General features: G+C 37.9%; 2 protein-coding genes and 1 long non-coding RNA gene across 5 annotated transcripts in view; 1 reads left to right on the top strand and 2 right to left on the bottom strand.

Annotated features, from left to right (window-relative positions):
• The window catches only part of LOC135680872 (MAM and LDL-receptor class A domain-containing protein 1), an 80,203-nt gene extending 72,865 nt beyond the window's left edge, over positions 1-7,338 (bottom strand). For both annotated transcript variants that reach the window (XM_065195080.2, XM_065195081.2), the window contains exons 1-2: positions 7,186-7,338; positions 1,674-1,824 (exon numbers count right to left, since the gene is read on the bottom strand). In XM_065195080.2, coding sequence (XP_065051152.2) covers positions 1,674-1,728 — 55 coding nt within the window. In that variant the 5' untranslated portion in view covers positions 1,729-1,824; positions 7,186-7,338. The remainder of the gene's footprint in view (positions 1-1,673; positions 1,825-7,185) is intronic.
• Positions 7,339-7,486: 148 nt separating this feature from the next.
• LOC148958104 (uncharacterized) lies at positions 7,487-12,450 on the top strand. Its single transcript, XR_016144865.1, has 2 exons — positions 7,487-9,850; positions 10,284-12,450. It is a non-coding gene; the product is annotated as an uncharacterized LOC148958104 (long non-coding RNA).
• LOC135680874 (uncharacterized) lies at positions 11,198-24,004 on the bottom strand. 2 transcript variants are annotated; one of them, XM_065195083.2, is made up of 10 exons: positions 23,806-24,004; positions 21,926-22,207; positions 20,132-20,470; positions 19,588-19,757; positions 18,406-18,565; positions 17,819-17,901; positions 16,486-16,720; positions 15,108-15,201; positions 13,644-13,680; positions 11,198-12,515 (listed from the first exon to the last, which is right to left on the bottom strand). In XM_065195083.2, the coding sequence occupies exons 1-10, from the start codon at positions 23,870-23,872 to the stop codon at positions 12,426-12,428; spliced, it is 1,557 nt and encodes a 518-aa protein (XP_065051155.2). In that variant the 5' UTR covers positions 23,873-24,004; the 3' UTR covers positions 11,198-12,425. The 2 variants fall into 2 exon arrangements, with proteins under 2 accessions (XP_065051155.2, XP_065051156.2); XM_065195084.2 differs by lacking the exon at positions 21,926-22,207.
• Between the last annotated feature and the right edge of the window lie 1,983 nt (positions 24,005-25,987).

Below are 25,987 nucleotides of genomic sequence, written 5' to 3'. Positions count from 1 at the left end.
CTTGAACTCTATCATACTATTTCAATCTAGCCTGAAGGAGTACTATGTTGAACAGTAATTCCCTGTAAATATGAAATATCTCTTGTTTAAACGATTTCTTGAAAAAAATCTTTTTTCTTCTAATTAACTTGACTAGTTTTTACATTGTATTAAGATTACTATCATTATTTTATTACAATTTAATTTTAACAGGGCCCTTGTTGATAACAGTACTTTCTAGTACTGATAAGGTATTTTTACCCTGTATAAATATGTATATTATTAATATTATATTATAAGCATGGAAAACAAGCTATATTTTGCAAAGGTTGGTCAAGGCGGAACTTTGTAAAGAAAAATAAGCATAACCATAATATATATCTCATATACTAAAGTTTATTTTGTACAAGATCCTTTTCATCATATCACTGTTGATTTTAGAAGAGGTTTGAAAGCAAGATATCACAGTGTATGAAATATTTACCACCCTCAAATAAACTCATCAAATATATTTTTTAATTTCACAAAAATGGGTTGTATTGGTTCGAGTTACTTGCACCAGCATCAAACATTATAACTGTTGATTAATTGCAGATATAAACTGTTCTCTGATTCTTTTGGCCATATTCCCTGATGACCATGCTTCAACACCATAGGTATTTCAGGCATGCATAACTTAAGCATAGATAAAGTATGATAAAGTATCAAATTTAGATAAAGTATTTTTCACCTTCCAAAAACGGGGGACTCAATTGTTATTACAGCATGGATATTGTTCTGGCACTGGATTTTATAACAGTTTGGCTATTCATCTGGCAGGTGAGAGCATTTTAGTAGTTGCAAAACATCAACTGTTTGAATAACTCAAGCTTGTTCATTTCATTTGATAACTCCAAGAAACTTCTTTCAAAGAATCTAACAGTAAACTGTGATCTGACATTTAGGTTGTTCGGAATGATTTTACTGTAGCGCGTTTGCGAGAATATTCCAGACTTCCAAGAAGCGTACACGGAGCAAGCTCTGCCATAAACTCAAGTGGCGACCCGACACGATTGCCGTGAACCCCCCCCCCCCCCCCCAATTTTTGGTAAAAAATAAATATAGAAGGCCAAAAGGGGATCTAAATAAGTAGGGGGTTTGATACAGAATTCATGGTAATTCTAGCTGCCCACGCATCCAGAAAATCAAATTATTAATATCCAGACTGCAAAAAGAAAACGTACAATTTTTTATTCAAAAATTGTACACGATTCAAGCAAAGAACTCGCACCTTCATCTTGCCAAGTTCATACGGCAAAGCAATGTGTACAATTTTAAAAACAAACCTCGTTTCTGTGTCACAGCCTCGATTGTAATTTTAGAGTATTCAATGCAAATTTCTTGTTAAAATCTATTTAAAAGGGTATTATTGCAAGGTGTACAATACAAACCTCAAATCCCCAGTTACCAAAACCCTAATGTAATAAAAAACAACACATGCCCTCAAAATTAATGTCTCTAGTTGATAGCTCTTGACTTGCAGAAATGCTCAGGCCAAAACATGAAAGTTACAAAATGCTTGGAAATGCAGTCTTACCCAAGCAGGTTCACCAAAGAAATCCTTTACCTGTTCTTACCTGTAAACTTTGAGGAATTATAAAACATCAATATGCACATGATTTGAGTTACAAAATTTTGCTTTTCACTTAACTCACCTATTAAAAGTGCTAGGTGGATTGCGAAAATTAAAAATGTCCTATATCCCCCCATCTTGGGTGGCTCCTGGCGGGGGATAAAGCCCAATTGCTATGGGAACGAATTTGATCCAGCGACGAACTTTAAAATTTCATCAGAAGATGTAGCAATCTAAAAAGAAAGTGAAACAACAAATTTAACTTTTCCTAAATCTACGTTCAAAATATATTGGGACAAACTTCGAAATTTCGAAAACATTTTATGCAACAAAATTTGAAAGCTTTCTTAAAAACTCTTTTCATTCAAAAAGTACGGTAGCTATTTCCATGAAATTTTTACAAAAGATATATATGCACGCCAAACGACTCAAAAAGCATTAAAAATGAAGCACTTGAGTTACGAGGAGCGCTTGCAAATTGCTTTCTGTAAAAAAACGCGAATAGATTTTGTGAAATTGCATCAACTTTGAGCTGCTCAATGAGTGCAGCTTTTGTGGTCTGTAAAAGGTTTTTCTGTACAAGACGAGTAAAAAATTTACCAAGGGTTGGCAGACCGAAGAAGTTTACGACGCCAGAGACGAAAGATCGTTTCTGAGGGAACTACGAAGTAATAGGTTTGAACCCTTACCAGACAAAAAGAAGCGAGATCTATGAAGATGTAGCATAACATAAACATAACAAGATTTGTTTTAATCGATAAAAGAGTAATTTAACCAATCAGATGAAAATAATTTTTCATTGGAAGTGAAGAAATAACTAAAGAGAGACCTTTCAAACTATGACTCCTGTCCTATAGTTTTCAGGAGCGCTTTATAATTTCTATGTAGGGGTTAATTTAAAGTTTTTATCATAGAGAAAAAACTGTAAGATTAAGAGAAAATAAAAACAATAGCAAAAACAAACAATAGATCAAAAATAAAGCGAATGTACCTGCAGGGTAAAAGGGTGGATCAAAGTAAAAAAAAAATAGCGAGGGGCAAATCACTCCAAGAAAATCTCGTACACCTTTTGTGAAAACCCTATTGTTTTATCTGAAAATCGCCAGAAATTCTTTTGTTTAAGGGAAAATCTCGTACACCATTTGCAAGAGTGAATTGCCCCTCGAAAAAGGTTCAGCTGTCAAAGTTAGTTTAAGAAGGTGCCACAAAAGCAGTACGGCCATGAATTGACCAAACACTGCCTCATTTTCCAAAATACCAAGGCAATCAAATTCTGCTGCAGCAATGTTTGCACAATATCCAGTAAGCAGAATCAAGAAACATGCCCGGGCTGGCTAATCCTTCCATCCCCATATCGAAGCACGAATCATTCATCGTTAATTCACTCGCTCCATTTGAAAGTATGTGAAAATCGGCATTTAACTGTTCTTCGAAGGGAACAAGGCTATCCACGGTAAATATTCATTCTGACGGGGATTTGATTGTTAAGTTCATGGATTAAGAGTATGTGGAAACATCATAACGGCAAAAACATACTTTCCAATCGTAAGCAAACTGATTGGCTTTCCGACCTAATTTTTAAAAGATCAAAATATTTTAAAAACTTTTACACGGTGCTCTAGTGTTTCGTCTTTTTGCAAAGTCTATTTGTTACCTAAGACTGCTAAAAGTGGATGTCCCTGTGAAGGAGCGACAGGGCGCCGAGAGAAGATCAGTGATTCTCTTCTTACTGTCAAAGCCCGTTCGCTCCTTTTGGGGGTCATCCATTGAAATGCCTGCAATACACGATTAATATTTTAATCAGATTTGAACAGACAGTTTTCAGTTTTCACTCAAAAATTGAACCCTACGTCTTACACCTACAATCGTAAGCAAACTGCCTAGTCATCTCCACACAAGCGCCAAAAAATTCATGTTACACATTTTTCTTTCAGCGAGGAAAAAAATTCGTCAAGACTTCACAATCGCACATGGAAGAAATTTGGCACGAATGAGACTTGGCCTAGGTAATTTTTCTCATGTGCCCCAAGCATTAGACAAACCTATGACAAACCAACTAAATAGTATTCTAAAAATTTCATCATTGCGTCAATGACTGATAGAGGTCATACTCTCAAACAATGATGCTTGCAAGTTTTCAATATACTTGATTAAACATGGTCTAACTCTCCAAATGTTAGTTTGTTTACACACACCCACTGTAGGACCACATGAAAGACAAAACTTGTTCCACAATCACGCAATGCCACTCTCTCCCCTGCAGTACATCAAACAAGGTGTTCTGAAGTATGTGATTGTCGTCAACGGCTCCATGCTGACCAAATATTTTCAAATCAATATTTGTGACACCATCTTGCCAAAATTGCCTTCATCGGAACAAAAGCAAAGGCAGGAGGATTATCTTGGTTTTATGAAATAAATATTAGTCAGCAAATTCTTCAGGCATTCTCGTCGAATGCTATCCGGGTATCATTGTCCAGATGCAGACTTCTCGCTCTAAACAAGCCCGTAGGTACAGTCAGGGATGGCGGAGCTCCCCCAAAAATTCATTGAGCCCCCCCCCCCCCCCCGTCGGCACTTCAATTTTTTAAAATTTTCTTGTAATGTCGGCACTTTCATAACTTCCATTTCGTGATTTTTTTATTTTCATTGTTTGATTTTTTTTCCAGTTTTTTTTCATTTTTTGAACTAGAATTACCACAGCGGAAATGGTGTTATATTACATCTTTGTGGGTGATACACTCACTGTCGGCACTCTGATATTACAGCCCCCCCAGCATTTCTTTTCTGGCGCCATCCCTGGGTACAGTGACATACGGAAATGTTACACCCAGCACGACACCCAGTGGCCTAGATCGTGTACTAAAAGCCAAGTTGACATTTTTTACCACCTCGGTCAAATATATCACCACTTGCTACAACAGACCCCTACTGGAGCACAGGCTACAAGAGGGGCGCAGTTGAAGCTATCTTTGGCGAGGAAGGGGTATTTTTCCGATAAATCTGATACTTTTGGGCGGCTATAAACCTCATACATATAGGGTGCTAGGATGGTCAATTTTAGTGAAAAGCGCACCACGATTTTCTTAGTACAGTGCGTATTGCAGGACCGTGGCCTAATGGGAAACCGGTTTGTACCACTTTTGATGTTGTGCCTCTTTGGGTACAGGTGATTAGTTCCTCTTTACCTGGAGGTAGCAAAATGCAAAAGAGCAGAGAATGGTTTATGCTTTTCTCTTTGATGGCAGAGCGGCTCAAAGAACGTCACCCAAAGACGTTTCAATTGAAAGTATTTCCTTCCTGTGAAAAATCGCACAGCTTGTTCAACAATTTAATAGCATCTACAAATAGCAATGCCCTCGTATCACGTGGGCTTAATTTGTGGATAACCTAAAGAAAGGAAATTGCAAAGCAACGTTATAATCCGAACTTGATTGAGCCTTAAAACATCTCATTATGATTTAATGATATGACGTAACAAGGTGGGGACAAGCAATTTGGCCCGAAGCCCAATCCATATGGAAAAAGTTAAACAATCTCCTTTGGAACAAGATCACTGTCCTACGCGACCAGAAGGTCATTTCACCGGTATTCAAAAGTATATCTTTGGATAATTTATTGTCCTTCCGAATTGACTGGTTACTCAAAGTCTATGAAACAGTTTCTTAACATACTTTCACGAAGTTTCATGCAATCCCAGGTTTCATTAAATGAATTCTTTCAATTTTTGACCTAAGTTTTCTTCTAGACAGGTTTGAGCTTCCTTACTCGCCCAGCAGGAAGTAAGTTGCGTTGGCTTCCTACACATGAACCACGCGTTAGGGTCTCAAGTAAGAGACACTCAAGTTTTTTACGACTGTCAAAATCATTGCTCGATGCGAGTCGAGGGGCAAATCACTCCAAGAAAATCTCGTACACCTTTTGTAAAAATTATATTGTTTTATCTGAAAATCCTCAGAAAATGTCGGAAATCCTTTTGTTTTAGGGCAAAATCTCGTTCTCTATTTGCAAGAGTGAATTGCCCCTCGATGTGAGTTTCCACAGGATTGACCAGTTTCATCGGTTTCGCAGCTGGAAAAGGAAATTTTGATGGACCTTTTTCTCATAAAAGTCATCATCATGATCATCATTATAAAAAGGGAGATGTTCTTGTTTGACCTGTTTTGGTACTCCGAGGGACAGCGAGTGTCGCTATAGCAACTTTACCAGCAGGGATGCAGCTGTTGAAAGGAAGGGGTCACAGCTGGAAAAGTAAAGAAACTGGCAGAAAATTAGAAAGAAGTTTCATATTCATTCCAAACGATATATCATCATGGTAATGTCTGTTTGTTACTGGTTAACTAGTGCAAGGTTGCTAAGAAAATCGCAAAAAGATGTGCCAAACCCCCCAAATACTAAAATTATAGCTTAAATTATGAAAAATGGTTGTTGCAATGAAAATTCTCAAAGACAAATGTTACGTGATGATAATGCTCGATATAACACCAAGCAAAATTTACTTTAAGTAAGGTTAGGATAATTATAGCTGCGGGGCTAATTAATTGACAGAAACGAAAGATTACAGTTAACTTGCCCCTATTTACATGATACAAAATATGGTAGCAATAAATAATACATCTATAAAACCCTTAGCTGTTTATAAATTTCTTGCACGGTCTACGGTTGCAGTTCCTAGGCTGGTGTTCTTTATTTTTCAATTTAAAACGTCTTATGAGAACGAGCTATTTATCGGCTATGCAGCATGCTGCTGTTACGTAACTTGAAATCTACAGCACTTTTAGATCACCCTCGTAATGTTTCTACATTCTGTGGTAGCTTGTGGAACCTAACATAGGAGTCGATACGCAAGCGGTTGACATCAAAGTTTTTCGTGGAAAGAGGAGACTCGTCCAGTTAGTTATGGAATCGTATACATGCAGGTGTGTGCACATGGTGATTTGGATAACGCATACTGGACGTCAACTCAAACAAAAATCAGCAGGTTTTGTACAATTTCCGAATTTATTATTCACGTTCTGCAGCGAAATATCTTGGAGCCTAACAAGAAACGTTTTATAGACTCCCGCCTTATGTAACATTACTCCTGGCAATCGCGACGGCGACACGGATACGCGAAACTCCATTTAGCTTAGGAAAATATCAAAGACAGACTTGTATTAAAGCAAATCTTGTTTGAGGCACTAGAAAATGTCATATTAATGTCTGGATATTTTAAAAACTGCCATTCAAAATGAACGTTTTGGATGAGGAGTAATCGAATGTGTCAAAGTCCACGCGAAATGCGCGTGCTCTTTGCAAATAACTGCGAACTGAATTTCTAGTTGATTAGCGGCAATTTGCAGGTTGGAGTGAAGTGACTTTGATAAAACGACAAATAGGCAAAATCAATAGTTGTATATAAACTACCTGCGGTATGACAAAAGGTCATTTTAGTGGAAGCAGATTTGTAAGACAATGAATGGAAGTTGCCCTTGACAAAAGCCAGACTTGCGTAAGATTTCCGTAGCATTAATTGACACAGGATAGTCTACCAAGTTTTATATAGAAGTTGCACAGATGTTAAAATGGCTACATTTATTTAATATTGTGCTTACCTTGAGATATAATGACAAGGTGATGCTGACCAGACTTCGCTGCAACTTTTGGCAAGATCCTCGCCAAGCTACGCCTCCTTCGTCAGCAATGCTTTCGCAATTATTAGTGACAGGGACTCCGTGCAGCGAGGGAAATGTTCTGGCCAATCATAATCCAGCATTCATAAGAAAAGAAAATGGTCTTTCGCAATGACGCCGCCAGAGTTCCTGTTACTTCCCGTTTTTGTGCAGCTTGAATTTCAACCACATTTTTTTGGTATATCAACTTACAATGTAGTACTGACTAACAACAAATCGCAGCTCAAATATTAACTTTTTAAGCTTGAATGAAAATGAATTCAAATGAATGACAGGGGGGAAGTTGCTTGGGGTGGGGAGTATCAGTCAACCCCTTATAATCGGTCTAGCTCAAAATAAAGAAAACACCAGGGCCGTCGGAAGCGGGGGCCTTGGGGTTGGGGCTGCAGCACATGTGGAAACGGATAGCATTACAATGGGCAGTCCCCCAAATATGAATTTCGTTCCGATGGCAGCGCTATACCCACCCAATGTTTCCCTAACTATTGTTTTATCTTGAAATCATTGGATCCCCTTTGTCTCCATGGAAATCTTCATGAATTACCAACAGGGTCTAAATTTCTCTAGCTTTGGCTTACACCTTCTATTTTAAGAATAGAATAAAGAACAATCCAGCCTTGGAAAATGTTAGAACAGCCTGAACCGAATTCCTACATAAATTCCAAAAAACTTCCATAATGTTCTAAAGTGATGACATCACAAAAATCTATTTTTAGAATTTTTGAATTTGGATCCCATGACCTGAAAGAGCATCATGAAATTCTTCTAAATGTGCAAAAAAGTCAATTGTGTTACGAATTAGCAGAGATATGGCCACGTGTGTTGCGGCTCTTCCACATCAAACCTCTGTATTTTTGTCTCTGTTCATAGCGAAAATTACAGTGATTCATTAGCAAACCATATTTCAACAGATTTTAGACATACCGTAAATACTCTATTTAGCCCCCCTCTCAATGTAGCCCCCCCCAGAATTTTCACTGGTGCTGAGTTAAGTAAACTTGACAAAAAACAGAGATTTTCATTTATTCATTGGTCGTAAAATTCTTCGCATCAAACCAAAATTCACACCATGTCTCTAGAATTAATAATTGTTGACGATGACGATGACAATATTATTGATACAGAAGGCTGATTTGATGTTTTTTATTTCGCAAATAACAAAAAAGGAGGTGTTCAGACCTCATTTGCCAGCCACAAAGTGAGTGAGACAGCCTTAATTTGCTAACAAATTTGAATATTCACCGAAAAAGCACCCACACATCGCTAAAAATCCTCAATTTTGAGAAACAAAGTTGTTCAAAGTTGCATTTTGCAGAAGCTCAGCCTCAGCTTGTTCTTAATTTGTTTTTAACTTTTGACCAGTTTTGAGGCTCGTGTTCTTATAAAATTGTTCTTATAAAAAAGTGTATGTCTTGTAATAGAAAAGTCTCATACCTTTTGGTTGCTAGCGCTTCTCTGGCTGCCAATTTCATATCATCGTATCCACGCCCCTCAATTTTGCCGAACGAAACAATGTTTATGCAAAAATTTTTCTTTGAGACTCTAGTTGACTTAGTTTGTCCTTGGCCAAACAACTTTCACGCCTGCTTTGGAGCCCTTGGTGCCCCTTGGTTATTCAGCAAATTGGCGTGGGTTTGCTGTAATGTTGCGATTCCTTCCCATCCCCTCCCTCCAACCAATTAGTGCTAAATTCTCATAAAAACCAACAAGCATTTGAAACTGAGAATTTTCAAAATTTCTTGTTAAAACTTAGCAATCAGAACTTGCAACTGCTATTGATTATGCATGATACACTCTTTATATAGATACACACATTTTCAGAAGATCGAGGCTCAATTTGCCAAATAAATTAAAGGGTTTATGCAAGATAAAAGCGTGCATTTGCAACCAGTAAATATAGATCGAGCCATGATCAAGCGGGAAATCTCTATTCTGTGTTATCATCCCATACAATACACCCAGCAGCGTGAACAAACAGTATGGTTCTTCAACAAATAATATTATAATGCCTCAACGATCGACAACGTAAGAACATGTCAACCCTTAGATAAAAATTAGATGAATACTCAATGTATTGGTGAAAATTTCTTTCATGTCAACAAAACAGAGCAGATTTTATCAGAAAATCATCGTTCTACTTTAAATGCCATGCAAAACTGTCATTTTGTTGTCATTTAACAATTTGTAGTATGTAGTTTAAGAAAACCAATCTTAAAGAAAAAACAATCTTTAGAGCATCCGAGCCGAAAATTATCTAAAAAAATAAGAACATCAAGCCACAGAATAAGCTTGTGAACAAGCCACGGCAAAAATGATCTTGTGCTGGCAATAAAAGTGTAAAACCCCTAAAACAGGGGTGTCGGGAACAGGAGAAGCTGCACCAAAGGCACGATAGCTTCATTAGACTAAAAAACAAACTTTTGAAGAAAGCACTAAAATGCTTCACGATAGCCTATGATTTTATGGATTACTCGTTATGCTAGCGATTCATTGGAAGGGCCGGCGAGAGTTTGTCGGAGGCACTAGGTATATTCGAAAGAAGAGGAGAGCGAAGCAAGCAGAAAACCTTTGGAGCCACGTCCTTTAGGCCTGGTTCAAACGTCGCGCTTCTCATGTGCCAAACCTAACTCGAGAATTAAGTACATGAGGGGCGCGACGTTTGAATCAATTTGGTACGGCAGATTTAGTTAGGAGCGGCAGACTAGTTTGGATCGACAGAGCTTGCCGAGCTGCACGGCTCCAGCACGGCACGGTTTCAAGCGTCGAACTTGTCATGTACCGAACTCAATATTTCCTTCCCCGAATTTATTTCTTTCTTGGAGGGCGCATGCGTTTCAAACAAATATTTGGGATTGCGCGCCTTAACCAAGATACTTCATGTAACAATCCTAAAACCCATTTGGCGCGACATGATTAAGTTCGACGTTTGAAACGGGAGTCGCGCTAAACATGCTCAAGTGTCGCTCCAAGCAGAGTTAGGTTCAGCACATGAGAAGTGCGACGTTTGAACCAGGTCTAAGATAAGCTAAAAATATATTTCTTGCAGCCATTTTTTTGCATTCGTTTAAAACATTTTGCTATTTATAAGGCATGCTTTTAGTATGTTTGATTAATCTTAGCCTTAAAATGGAGCTCATTACTTTATAAAGCCCCATAGATCTCGCTGGAAATTAAGCAATAAAAAGATAAATTGGGGATTCGCTGCTGCACATTCATGTCTGCAATCCAACAAAATTAAAACAAGTATTAAGAATGATACATTTTGTTGATTAATAATTTAGTTCCAAACCCATTTTTCACCTATCCTTTAGCTTCAGGGCAGTTATAATGAAACGCGCAAATATATAATCAAGGGACACCTGGCCTATTTTCCCCTGTGCTTTGGAATTTTGTTGTTCTTTCTCTGTTTAGTTGCTTCATCGTTTTTGTTTTGTTCATTTGGTTCAGTAATGTAGTGACACGTAGCGTAGTTGGATTTAGCCTCGGTTTCATGTTTGTAGCTATAAAAGTGTTGGGGTGTTGTAAGCCAGTAAATTTTTGTGATTCAAAAATCCAGCCCGAAAACATGAGCAACAACTCGGCAAACTCGATCAGTAAAGTTTGCGATTCTCATAGCTGTAACAGATTCTAAAAACTTTCTTGGAACAGAAAAATTAGAAGCACCCCCTCAAGAATAGCCCAATCAAATTATTTTTCAGCGTCAGTTTAAGAATTGGCCTTCTTCAAAAATATTACTAGCTTACTTGTTTATATTTACCTCCTCAGAAAAATGATTCTAAAGAGGAGGTTCTTCCAGAAATTGTTTAAGAAATTTGGGAAGAAGAAGGTAAGGGCAAACTCGTAAAAGAATTATCGAGTTACCCCTTAGTATATCAGCAAAGTTCAGCTTTCTTAGTGAGAAATAAAAAAAGGGGCAACAAATAATCAAGGTGTGTGTAATTATGACATTCATACAATAAAAAGATTTTATGACGATTGAATATGTAATCAAAATGCATAAAAATTTGTATGCTTAAAGCAAGTGAAATTAATAGCGTAAAATTAGCTAAATGTGACAATATTTAGTTCCATAGTTTAAAACCAATTCAATTGTTTGCGGAAAATAGTTTTAGATAATATTTACAATTTCTCCTTCGAAACATTTGCAGGTTTGGAGTAAATTTATTATCTTTTTTGTCAGCTTTGGCGATGTTAGCTGTATAAAAAACGACTCTTTTTCAAGAAACGAGTTGAACATCAGGCTGGTGTTATTATAACATTCATACAATAAAAATAATTTATGACGATTGAAAGTGTAATCGAAATGTACAAAAACATGTATGCTTAAAGCGACTGAAATTAATAGCGAAAAATTATCTAACAGTGAAAATTTTAGTTCTATAGTTTAAAACCAATTCAAATATTTGTAGACGATATTTATAATTTCTCATTTGAAACAAACATTTCCAGGTTTGGAAGAAATTTCATGTTTTGTCATTGTCGGCTTTGGCAATTTTAGCTGTGTCAAAAAACGACTCTACTTCAAGAAATAAGTTGAACATCAGGTTGGCATAAACTCTGGACATAGAGCTCACGGAGAGGATATGTTTTGCTTGGTACGTAAATGCTGGTTGTGTGGGGTGTCACATCCACCCCCCCCCCCCTATAAATTGAAATTGTTTGAATTAGTCGGAAATTCGACTGTAATTGGGAAGTCATGATTCCAATGGTTATTTAAGGGAGTGCCAAGACATGAGAACAACTTAGGGTTGTAATTTGGATGTAAAAATCTTTCACGTTGTGACTTCTTTTTATAACGTTGTGTATAGAAGAGCTTTTGTTGGTTATTCGTAGCACCGTATTCTTATGACGAATTGGAAGAAATTGCGTTTGTTTGAAAATTAACTAACGAGTAGGAAAACATTCCAAGGCCTTTAGCTGGGTAAATGAGCCTGCCTCATTTTCTGAGTATCTTTGTTATTTTCTGAGAAAAACTTTCAGAGTTTGCTCAAACGAATGAAAGACAGTTTCTTGACTCCGCACAATAGTGATTCTACAAAGTGATTGGTCAAGAAAAAGGAGGTCGGAGAAACCCGCCTTTTTTAAAATACGACGAAAACCAAGTAGGGTGTCAGCATATTATGCGTCTTAAACTCCAACTGCAGCTCCATCCAGAGACGATTCTATATAACCATTGCTCTTGACAAATCAACATAGTTCTGTACTTGAGGAACTGGTTCGTCATATTGATGCCATACAGACGGATACACAATCTAAATGAACGAGAAATAACTTGTTTGTTGAGTACAATCATCTTTTACAGAAAACAAAAATTGCGGCAAATTTTAGCACTTACTGTTTCTTAAGAGATTCTTAATTTCAACTTTTTAACTTGGGGTAAGTTATTTTTCGTACCGGAAGTAGGGTCTCTTTTATATTTTAGCATGCTATTCCATCACGGAAGACATTTACTTTCCTATTTGCAGTACCACGACCTCTAAAAGTATGTATGAACAGAAATTATTCAAAATTTTAAAAATATACAGACAATCTTTGATCAAAAAGGAGCAGTCGATCTGCAATAAATTCGTTTTCAAGAAGCTATCTGTATCGACACAAATACTTCTCTTCTGAGCCTACACACTTCTAGGAAAGATTTGTTCCTGGTGTCAATCAAATCCTATGCTTCGAAACTGGGTTATGTGACTTTCTAACATTCCAAAACAATTACCGTATTTCCACTAATGAACGCCGCCCTTAATTAACGCCTCCCTATATTGAACGCCGCACCTTCAGCCATTTGTAAAAAACGCCGCGCTCGGATAAACGCCGCATCTTGATAAGCGGCGTTCATTAGAAAACTCACCATACAAGAAGTAACGAATAGTTAATACGCTTACTATCCGAAAGCTATGGAAGTTGTTATGGCATGAGAAGAGGTCTCTGATGGAGACAGGGATATTGACATTTCCAAAACGTGAACACATCTCTTACAAACTTTGAACAAATATTCGCACAATCTTTATTACGTGTTTCTTGGAAACTAAAAAATTGTTTAGAGTCTGTTTTTATCACTTTTCATCGCACTTTTCTTGTCTTTTTGCATTTGACAAACTTTTCATTTTGTATTAAACGCCGTATCCAAAATTTGGATTTTGAAAGAAACGCCTTGCGTTCTTTGGAGGAAATACTGTTTCATTCTTTTTACTTGATAAAGAGATCAATCTCAGCATTTTAAACACAGGGATACACGCAGAAAAATTAAGATATCAACGATTCGCATGGGAAATTTGCAAAAGTTCTGGCTGAATCGAAAGTGTGGATTAAAATTGTAAACAATCAGAAAGAAACGAAAGCATAAAATCGCAACAGGAACATAAAAATATGGATTGGAAACTTACTTTGATATCTTCATTTTCTTTTTTTCTTTTGCATTTTCTAAAAGGAGGGTGAAATAATTGTTAAGTTTTATAATTTCTTTAAGTTGAACAACCCTAAAGCCCGTGCGTAAATGTTCAAATTCGGTCTTAAATGTTCCCATCGTTTGCGAAATATGAAAGGTGCCGCTGAGATCATCTTGGCTTTGAAGTATGGTCGATGCCAAACTCTGAGATTCCACAAGCATATTTGCTCAACGGATATTGAATTTCACAAAGGGCTTTAATGCCTCTGTAAAAAATTTGATACAGCATGTTAATCTCTCAAGGTTTTGACTGCATTTGGACTGGGTTCATAAATAGGAACAAGAAGTCTTGCCATCCATTTACAGATAATCGTCAATATAATTAAAACAGCTTTGGCAAAGACCTTCCTTGCTTGTATTATGCATTTCTGCCTTTTTGGCTAGGCGATCCCCGCCAAAATGCACGAAGAGCGAGCGTCGTTCGCTCACAGGTAAATCCTGTAACCAGATACAAGCTGCATGGCATATTTCTTCATAAAATTAATCTGAAAATCTCGACGCCGGAGAAGGTGGGCGGAAGACCACTCCCCTTGCCCTTTGATAGGAAAATATAATTTAATATATAAAATATTATAGCAAGGGGGCAAGGGGGCCAAAATGCCCTTTTCATGAAAGTGCTTTTGACATTGGCCTTGTGTAATTATCAAAAAGATTCACATGAAATCCTTACTGTAGTGCCTTATTCACGACGAAATTTCTCAAAACTTTTAAAAACATTTCTTATGACAGCAGTTAGCCCATAAACGAGATGCTTTCAGAACATCAAAATAAAATGACATTTACAAAAGAATTGGCAGAAGCTGGGATTTTTTTCAAATGCCCTTTTACTGAAACTTGCCCCTCGTGGTCCTTGTTCTTTATTTATTCGTTTTACTTAATCATTTTCATCATTGCAATACATAGCCGATGTCAATAGGGGGCATGAGAGGGCGCGTCGCCCCCCTAAAAAGCTGTTTAAACTAACTTTCGAAAAATTGAGCCTACTGTTTCTTATAACCTGTTTCTTACAAAAAATGAGTGTATTGCTGCAGTTTGGATCCAAACAGATTAGAGATTTTACAAGCCACTCGAACGTTACTAGCAATCTAATGAAGCCTGGCCATCCCCTGTTTTGTTTTGTCAAAACGCAGTTTCTCGATTTCAAAACTGAAACACTGGGTTCGTTGGGGGTAGACGAGCGAGCGAAAATCTTTCAATGAGTGAGGCAACCCTCTCTCCTGGAGTAAGACAGCATGGATAATAATAACTTCGTTCCATGCACATGCTTTTTGACTCCAGGACGGAGGGTTGCCTCACTCATAAAAAACTTTCTCTTGCTTGTCTCCCCAACACAGGTTTTGAATCCTTGAATTGATAATGAATTTGGGAAATTAATTACTTTGGTTTGCAAGCACATACGTACCGTTTTTTCAAATAATATAAACTGGCAATTACCACGATAACCAGAATAGCTAGGCCAACGATGCAGCTAGTAAGCAGCAGGGTGTTTTCTCTCCCTAAATCAGAATAATTTTCATTTAGTAACGATGGACGATCAGAATCTCGAAGAAAGAATTAAAATAAGCACGTGGTGAAATTTCCATCATTTATCGAATTTCAAAGAATTGCAAGTTCCTTCCTGGTTGTGATTTCAGATTGACAATTGAGACGACACTGTCAAGGGAAGACCTTGGCCTTCCAGCCTATACTGACGACAAACTGATGAAAAACTGGGGGGGGGAGTAATCACATTCACAGCTCCCTTCATATACACCCTGGGCGTTGCTATTCAAGCTAGCACATGTAACAGTAATATATATTATTTCATATTTATCTCTAGAATAATGTAATAGATATTCAATCATTATATTATAAATATTATCATTATATTGTAAATAGGATATGTAGCTTTAATATTTGGCGACAATAAGAATAGATGCTAGACAGTCTTCTTAACTGATCAAAGTGTGAAAAAAGTGAATAAAATTTTCGAAGTGCGAATTGTTGAAGAAGTTAGACTGTTAATAGATTATTGACAATATTTGGCAATGACTTTCCATCCGGGACATTCATTTAGTTGGTCATGATCAATGTTTCTATTAAAGGCAATCTGTCACGACGTTGATTGATTATAAGAACAAAGGGATTATTTATTGTTTCCAGTCCCCCTTTAATTTATCGCATTGTAAAAAATATGGCGGAGCGCTGAAATTGTGTTTAGGCTATTGTTCCAGCTATTGTTCTCGTTAACCAATCCACAAGAAGACAGATTGCCTTTAAGCCTAAAGGACACTTTCTATTGGTTTTTGGTCTTACATGCTTCTAGCTGATTGGTTGTTGTTATTTATTGTTAATGTGCATATATGTATGAATATGCTGTAGCAGTTTTTTTTAAGAAAAGCTTTTTGTAGAAGAATGTAGCTAATTGGTTCCCAGTGCTGACGAAAGGAATTCGGTTGTGATTGATACGAGTCGCGTCTCTCTGGTCCTCTCTGCCTCAAGATCTTGAACTGAAATTTACTTCAAATGCTTCATGAAATTTAATTCAAATATGTCACCAATTGATTCTCACTTTAGTATTTATACTTTTACAATAAGCCTCATTTTGGGGCTATTCGGCATGGTATCGAGACATGGTTTCAAGGCTCCAGAATATCAAATTATTATCTTCAAGTGTAGGATGATGATTGCTTTTCCTTCTGTCTCTAAACGTTATTGACGTTGTGGGAAAATATTGAATAGAGCAAACGCCATCTCGAAGCAATGGTAATATAGAAACGCCAGAAATTTTATTTTCTTACCCCCAGAATTTTCTTTCTGTGTTTGTGCATACAGACAAACTGTACTTGTAGGATTACTGCATCCAGCTTTATTGCAAATGTTAATTTCAACATTGGTATTTGCAGTTGCATCAAACGTGAAAGTTTCAGACGTTTCAGGTTTCTGGTAAACGGTAAAGAACATCTGAGTTCCAGAGAAAGAAACTGAGATTTTAGTCTCCAGGTTCTGTCCGATATTTCGAGGAGTTGCAGGAATCTAGCAACATAATAGAGAGAGTATAATTATAATGATAAAGAGAAGAGGTGTACAGCTCAGGGAGGGGGTGCTCAAGGCGACTGAGCCAAAATAGCCCTTGTAAATGCTAAAATAGCCCTCTTCTACTTTTTGCTGTTTTTGAGAAATTTTTTGTGAGGGCCTTCTTTTGCACTTTCCCTGGCTAAAAACTAGACCGAAGAGGGGGAGGGCTCTGTGAGCGAATAGAATGTTATATAACGTTATATAGCATTAGTGTAGAACGTTATATAACAACCTGGGACGCGGTTTGAAATACTATGTGGTAAGGTAGACCCAGTTCGCATGCGGGTTAAGCGACTGACAGGAACAATTTCAGGTCCAAGCAGTGTTCAAATGTTGTAAATGTGTATAGCCTTCATCTGGACAAAACCCCTTTGAAAATCTTCCTTACAAAGCAATGAAAAGGGCGGGGTTTGTGTGTGGGGCGTTTGTTTTTTGTTGTTGTCGTCGGCCTTCCTAGCGCACGTCGAACGTGTTAGTGACGGCTATATTTTCTGAGTTCTGTAGAGTTCGTGACTTACCCTGAGTGCAAGAGCCTTAGAGAGTCAAAGGATGAAGAACGAGAGAAGGAATTGCGAAGGAGAATGGAAGAGGAAAGGGGAGGCTTGTCTCTCCCTTTTCCTTTTCCATTCCCCTTCGCAATTCCTTCCCCCGTTCTTCATATTCCTTCCCCCGTTCTTCATATTCCTTCCCCCGTTCTTTATCCTTTGACTCGCTGAGACTCTGGTACCCAGGGTTTTCTTGACTCAACTAAACGATACTGCAAAGGTAGAAGGACAAAAGATGTAGGCTAGGGAGGAAAAGCACCAAGAAAGGGTAAAAAATAGCAACTGAAAAGAAAATTGGTATTCCTGAGGGCAATGGAGGGCAACTGCCCCTTGTGCCCCCGTGATCTTGGATAATACTGGCAACAGCTCCTTGTGTCCCGTGCTCCAGAGTAATATTGCGTTTCAACTGACAGAAAAGGCCAAGTGCTGCTGAAGCACGATCAAGGTATACAGGCTCAAATATTGGAAAGATATTTCACAGGCCAGTAAAATCTAGCTCACTGTCACTTACCGTCCATGAAATGATAAAAAGTTTTGATGTATCATTGAATAATGGAACACAACTGGCGTTGACGGCTGGTTGACTTCGAGTAACTGGAAAAAAAATTATTTAAATTGGACTGCTAAAAAGTAGCTCATTTACAGCTAGTTTAGGCCTACAACGCATGTCAAATAATCAACAAAATTTTTCAATATAAGATGCGAGGAGCATGAAAAAAGTGGCGGTTATTTTCAAGAACATCCAAAATCATATATGCAGCCACGTTAAATTAATTCTGGACGTCCCCTAGTCACCCAACCCTTCATTCTTCCGCTTAAAGTACGAAACAGGAACATTCCAGACATCGGGGGAAACAACGGACATTTTTCATATTTCACGCCATTTCTTTTTCATGAGTTGAGCCCAGGGGCGTAGCTAGCGTGCAGGGTGACACTCCCCCTCCGGATAATTTATAAGATGGTCGGTAAATCTTCAGTTGGTGAAAAAAGTCGTCTATCTGTAGGGGAAATATCACATATTCATAACCCCCCATTTCCCTAGTCTGGAAGGTCAGTGGTTGAGCCTCTGTTTCGTAAAACGTATCAAAGAATACTCACCTATGTCTGGCATGTGGACAGTGACGGGGGCAGCAGTCTTGGATGATGGCAACGGCAGACCGGACACGATAAGGTGGTAGGTTACGACAAAGGTATAATTCCTCAGTGGAAGAAAGCCATGAAGCAATGTTGTGTTCACCGATGGCTTCAGCATGATAGACTTTGATAAAGAAACATTATGCAATAATGCTGATTTAAGATAGAAGAGAGAAAATAGAAAATATACAATACACCTGATTTGTATAAGAGTCGTTTATCTACAAAGAGAAACCTTGGATCTGGCCGAGAAATCCGAGAAGATAGAAATATCGAAATTCACAATTCTTTGCCCGCAAGGCAAACTATATAAACAGATCTACCCCTTTCAGTTTTCGTTGGAACAGCTTTGAGCAGCATAGAGCAGAACACCATCAATTATCTCTTATTACAGCAAGTCAAAGTATCATGCGAACGGTACAGCAATTTGTTTATATCTTGTCTAATAAAAACTCTTATCAAATTGTGTCATAGGATAAAATACGCTCTACTTGTGCATTTTGACCTTAAAAACCTATTCCTGGAGGCATGGACCGCGGAGCATTCTACATATTGAGGGGGCTAAAACGTTTTAGGGGGTTAAACATGCTAAAAACCAAGAGCAGGACGATTTTTTGCATGGTTTAAAGTATATATGCAGAAATTTGGGGGTAAAACCCCCGTAGTCCCCCAGTTCCGCGGTCCTTGCCTGGAAGAAATTAATGTTGTAGCAAACTGCTTTCAGAGCAATACTATCAAACCATTAATAAAGGAGGATAACGAAAAATAATTGAATGGACTTGAAGGACTATTTAGCAGTAAAAGAGTGGTCTCGAAGAAAGAGGAGTGGCTGCTCTAAGTTATGTTAATGCAGGTACCGATTTTTTATTTTCGCTTGGCTCAAGAATCGAGATGATAACATTGCTATAGAAATATGTTTGTTCAAATCAAGCTATAATGATGCATTTCAGTCTCAGCAATAGGTAGAGGTTTTAAAAAATTTTGGGAAAAAAACTCTTTTTTCGTTTGTTTTCGAAAAGTTGCTTTTCATTTAGAAAGTACCAAGGGTGGATGAGCCTCTCTACCAGGATGGGCTTGAGCCTCCAGTTCCGCAAGTAGTTGCCTATCCGTATTGACTTCAAAGTGAATTTAAAGGCTGTTTCAAACCTGGTATCTTGATGCATTGTCCGACTGAATAAGGACTTTAATAATCATTTGAATGCTTTCGGTTCTGAAGTTTCCAACATCACGGAGAAGATCAATTCTTTTCCAAGAAAGCTTCACTGTACGATGATCGACAGCAAACGCTTTCAAATCTTGCACTGGTTCGCTGAAATCTAATGAAATAGAAAAAATAGGCCCTAACATCAATGAAAAGCGGGTAGGCTAAAATAGGCCACTGTAGTATGTTATTCGTATTTTTCAGGTCTTTACATAGAAACAGATTAAAATTATTCGGTCTATGCCTACGATATTCAAATAAGACAATTTCATGAAGAAAGCTTCATATTCATAAAGATTTCATGAAGAGGTTTGCATTTCAGTCCGAAAGGAGGCTACAGCTATACCTAGCCGCAAGGCTCAGTCTCTGGGCCTAAATTATTTAGCATTTTGATTTTCAGCCAATGCAATTATTGCTGGTTGCTTTAACTACTTTTAGTAGGAGTTGCGTGTTTCAAATTGAATTCAAAAGTAAAAAGGAATAGCTCACTTGGTATTTCAACTTTAAATCGGGTCGTATTTTCCGATCTGCCACAAGCTGTCTTGACTGTTGCTCGTAGTTGATATTGAAAATTAAGTAAGACTTTGCTATGAAGTAAGATGCAATTGTAGTATGTGCGTGAATTAGTCGTATTGGAGTCGCACCGTGAAACTGACTGCCAGCGAGTCACACATAGCGGGTAGATGTCGAATGATGAATCGCATTTGTATTCGATAGCGTACGATAAACTGGAGGGGAATTTATCGTCAATAGGTACAGTGAACTGAATGAAGAAGAGATGATCTTCGTAGTATTGGTGATGAACGATTCGTATTGATGCATTAAAAGCTGCAAGGAAAAATTAGGGATTGGTAGTGAGAGTCGATCAGGGAAGGGCCGGAGGGGGGATGACTGGCAAGTGCTACACCTGCTTAGCTGTAATTTTTCTTGTAGATAAAGTACACTCTTTTGAGCCTCTGTTTTGCTACAGCCTCTGTTGTAGCCTTCGCAAAGTTAGACAGAGGCTAATTGAGTAGGTCTGAGGGTTTACATGGAAAATTGCAAATTTTGTAATACACCCTATTGTTCTATCATAAATGGCGATAAAAACTGTTTCATTAGAAAATTGCAAGTTTGAATTTCCAGCTAAGTTTCACTTCTTTCCTTATTCCTTGTCACTGATTTAACGCACAGGATCTTGTTGATACCAGCAAGAGTGTCATAAAGGTAGGCAATTTCGGCAAAAAAATGGTGTATCATTATTAACAGGGGGGCCGTCCTGAGAAAATTTAGGAACTGGGATTGTGCTGTAAGCAACTTCTAGAAGCCACACCCATGACCGCATCTTTATACTTGCATCCGCATTAAAGATTCTCTGTTGTGCATATGAAATCGTTCAAACTATTCACTGGCTCAGGGGTGTTGTGGCTAGGCGAAACCCCGGAGATTTCCCGGGTCCGCCCCTTTCAAATAAGTTTGTAAAACCCAGGAAAACATTTTATGCGAGAAATTTCTTGGTAAAAAAATCCCTTTTTGAAATGTAGACTCAAGTTTATAATTTAGAATTAGAGACTTGGAGGTAAACATAAACTAACAGGGTGCCATGAAAGGGATGCGTAGATTATAAACAGGGCTTCCGAGAGGGGGGCAAGGAGAGGCAAATTACCCCAGGATTTCGAGGTATAGGGGGCCTCTTGTGCCTCTTGAATTAAGGAATCCATTTTAAGGAGTGAATTTTAACGAAAGGCAACAAAGTAAGCCTAAAACATTTGCGAGAAAATGACTGCAAGAAATACTCTGAAATGTTTTCAAGCTAATCTACAGGGAGTGGCCGCAAAATTTTTCTGCCCGCTTCGCTCGCAGTGCACGTAGGTTTTCTATTTGGGTTTGTATCAAACGTGGACTACAAAACTGGTAACTATTTAATTTTTATTTAGCCATATTTGGCGACCTGTGGTTTGTGATTGGAGATGCGATACAAAAGAGCTGGCACCCATTTTATTATTTCATGGCCCTTTTCTAGGAGCCACAACGCCTCTGCACTGGCTCAAAAACACTACTAGAAAATTTACTAGATTTTATTCAAATTATGTTCCAACGCATTCGTGTAACAATTTATATATACGAGATGGAAAATACTAGCCCATACGTAAAATAGCTTGTCCAAAACAGTGTGGAGCTTGCGCAACCGGCATGCTTTGCGAACAAATTATCAAACCGGCCTAATATCGTATTTGCATTTCTCATCGCGTTAGAAAACAGCTACCACAAAGCATGGCAACCTTCAAGCCAACGTCACCTTACCTGCATGAGTTACAACATTGAGATTTGTTTTAGAGCTCCTGACTCCTCGCTGATCAAGTTCTTCACAAGAATACAAACCAGCATTTTCTGCTCTATATTCTTTTATCACAAGCTGGCTGGAATTGTTCTTTTGAATTAATTTATAATCATGTCGGCTTATTGTTAGCCCGTTGAGGCTCCATATAAATTTTGATCCATTTGAGCCCTCACAAGTTAGGGTTAAGTTGCCCCCAACGCATGCTGCCACTGTTGTCCCTTCCTTTTCAAGACGAAACAAGTATCCTAAAAAAAACGCATTAATGAGCACTCTATAAGGTGTAGAAAATTTAACGAGTTATTATTAGAAAAAGCCTTCTAGGATCAACTTAGGAAAAGATAGGCGGAGAAACAAAATCTGCAAAAAACAAAACTTTCCAAATGAATTTGCAGAACATGTAAAAATAAAGGAAAAGATATATTACATAAAGAAATCTACTATACATCCCAATTTTACGTCCAAAACAATAATTGGTTTGCAAAATAAAATGAAAAATATGGTTCTTTGATAGGATCCTTGAAGGACATCAATCTCAATCAAGGGTGGTAATGTGTTAATTCAAGTGTAGATTTACATACAATTCAACTGAAACATACATTTTAGGGGGAAGACCCACTGAAGGAATCATCATAACACGTTCATCTGATATTAAACCACAGAATAGAAATTATTTTATGTGATAAAACTCTTGTCTCTAATCCACTTTTTCGGTTCAGGTCGAGAGAGGTATTACATATTCAACTTTTTATTTGAAATTTACAGGGACGTAATAACCAAATTAATTTCTAACTGGGTTGCCGTATCTCCTGAACTGCTTCTAATTCCATACAGTGTAATATGATCACAGTGTAATTCCATAATGATGAAAAAATATAATTTGAAGTCATATAGTATTAGTCCTGGCTCCAATCGGTTGATCTTATGGCTTTTTGGTATTGCTCCTGGTAAAATTACATTTAGAAAATCATTTTGGGGCAGTGGAGCGTGCAGCACTCTCAAAGGCTGCGATCCTGTAATGACATATTTTATTAAATTTCTACGGTTTGCAAGCAACACGAATGGATTTTGGAAATGATGTTGGAAAATTTCCAGAAAATAATTGGGCATGTCTTTCGTTTTAAAAAATGCGGGGGACATGTGGACAGTGCCGTAGGGAGGCTAGAATTATTTGAGAAAAATAGGAACAAAAGAGATTTCAATAAGAACATTCTGAACAAAGGATTTCCTTTTATTTTAAGGGGCTTAAGACCCCCCAACCCGGCGTGAATCTGAACCCACCATTAATCCACCTTCTTTTTCCCCGCCCCGGAAGTATTCAGCAGATTCCTGCAACTATATTTTGAAATTGGATATGCCATTGAAAAAAATTGCATCGTGAAAAGCGGAAGCTGCCAAAGAAATTGCAGGCCTAGGCCTTCAATACAATAACTTCCCCATCATACTCACAAAAATGGGATAACAATACAAAATAGATTTATTCCAATGATTCAATCCTATATAGGAAACTACGGATCCATTTTAAGACGTTGTGCGAAATTGGTCTTACAATCATCGATTTTGATCCAGGCAGCTGATGCCAGTAGACCTTTTACTTCCATAGCAGTGGTCGGTGATGCCTCGACGGCATATAGGCCATTCAATTCAGGGTCTACTGCACTAACGAATGATCGGGAACAAAAACCGGCAATGTTAAAACTAATAGGATTTGATTTCCAAAAATCGATTCACACTGAGTCATACAACGCATTCATTCGTTGATCAAGTTAAAATAATTGGAAATAAGGAAATGAAAATATTAGAGTGGACAACTAGCAAATTACGGTTTCTCGCAATGGTGACATACCTGCAGAAGCTTGCCCATTCATAAACAATGTGACCAACAAAATCGTCGCTGTGCAAAATCTGGACATCCAAATTGATATTTCTAATTTTAAATCTTCCCTACGGATTTGTCGCTAGAAAAAATGAAGCTGTTTTTTAAATATGATGCCAGACGTTGCGACCTGGCATCTTTCCCTTTCCAATCAATGCGGAAGTGTGGCTTTGCTTAGTCACATGATCCACATCAGATTGGCTTTGGGGGAGACCCTTTCCAAAAAGCTATAGTTAAAATTTTGTAATATTTTGTAATTCTACAGCAGAAATTGACAGGGCCTCTGACGAAGGGGACCGGCGGGTCATGCCCCCCCACCCCAATTTTCGCGAAACAGAAGAGTTTTTTTTAATTTTTTTGTAATGGCTTTTAAATTTTCCTATTAAATTTTAAATTCCCCCCCCCCCTTGCTTTCCAACCTGTGTCGGAGCCCTTTATTGATGATGTTATATATGTAACTTTTATCTAACAATGCAAGGGGAAGGTGTATGTAAGTATGTAAGCAGTGGCGCAGAGAGTGGGGCAGGGGGCAATTTGCCCCAGGGCCTCGGCCTAAAAGGGGCCCCCAAATTATTCTGAAATTTTTTTTGAGAAACTGAAAATGCATTCAAAGATTTATTTGTTAATATCGAAAATGATGGCAGTAATTTCATTGGGTCCGTCCACTTAGTCTTGTTTGAATTTAAGGCCTATCAGCTTTATTTATTGAGTCTGGGGCCCCGAGAAAAGCTGAATAAACCTTGGATCAAATATTTTACGGATTCATATTTTAAGCTGAGTTTCCCTGAGTTTCATAAAATCGTACTTATTGGTGGAAGGGAGCCCTGATAAAAAATTAAGTAACCCATATAATCTTGTTTAATCTATGGCCCGTTCAAGTGAGTTATGTCTGCATTTAGACTCGTTGCCTAAAGCTATATTATATTTTTGGGGCCTCTTTCAGCAAACTAGCATTAATAAAGAACCGCTTACGTTCAACAATGACTCAAGACAGACTATCAAGCCTCATGACTCTTCCGATCGAGCACGAACTAGCAAGACAAATTGATTACGACAATATGATTGATCAGTTTGCAACTGAAAAAGCAAGAAAAATTAACTTTTTTAAGGACGAAAGAACTGAAAAGCATAGTTCCATGGGATATTTTAAATAAAAGTGCGTAGAATAAAAGTTTGCTTTCATTTCAAATTTTAATATTGCGTGGCTCACCAGAAAAAAAACAGTCAGAATTCAAAGAACAAATTTTGAAGTTCTCTGTAATCAGCTAAAAGCGTTGGGTCAAGGAGCGTATTTAAATTGCTTACCTTTAGAATTACTGTTTTTATTACTTTTTATGATATTTTAACCATATTCTATAATGTGTGCAAACGTTTGGAAATAATCGGCGTTTCCCATTTTAAAAAGGGCGTGGTCTCGAAACATTTTTGTATCCGACTCTAGGGCCCCAACCGGGACTTTGCCCCAGGTCACCTCTCGACCGCCCTGTATGTAAGAGTGGGATTTTAAAAAGAGATGGACCGTAAATACTTGATAGTGCAACACCGTAAATGCTCTATTAAGCCTCCTCTCTCTCCTCTATTAAAGGAACTGACACGCAAAAATAACTTTGGCTTATTCGATGCAAAATCTGTCGCTGACTTCAAATCTGGAAAAAGATTTCCTCTTAGATTCGCCGTTTTTTTTATATTTGCACTTTTATCCGTCAACTACGTCACAGTCAGGACTCGGGAATTTCCCGAAGCGGAAACAAGAGTTGTTAAAAATTTTTTCGATCCCGGAATTTGCTTGTCACAAACTACCGTTTTAGCCAAACTTTTTTTGCGTGTCAGTTCCCCTTTAAGCCTCCCACTCTTTATTAAGCAAAAACTTAAAATAAGCCCCCACTCTCTAGTAAGCCCCCCTCTTTAACCTTGCGCATTTAGTTGGTCTCCTGACGGGTGCGACGAGAACAAGATCGTGTGCAAAGTACAGCCCATACCATGCATTAAGTACACTAGACGCGTTTTTTTTGCCGCTGCCTGGTGATTAGATGAGGACCTTATAAGTGATTAATTAGACTTTCGAAGCTGCTAGCGAAGTTTTCTGGCATAATTGGTAAGACATTTTTATAGCTAAAAATAGACAAGGGCGTTTTTAAAACTTTTTTACTTC

Source organism: Rhopilema esculentum, chromosome 18 (genome assembly GCF_057945365.1).
Source record: "Rhopilema esculentum isolate cy_ngs chromosome 18, ASM5794536v1, whole genome shotgun sequence".
NCBI classification, from domain to species: Eukaryota; Metazoa; Cnidaria; class Scyphozoa; order Rhizostomeae; family Rhizostomatidae; genus Rhopilema; species Rhopilema esculentum.
The sequence above is the reverse complement of the archived record's forward strand: the minus strand, read 5'-3'. Positions and strand labels throughout refer to the sequence as shown.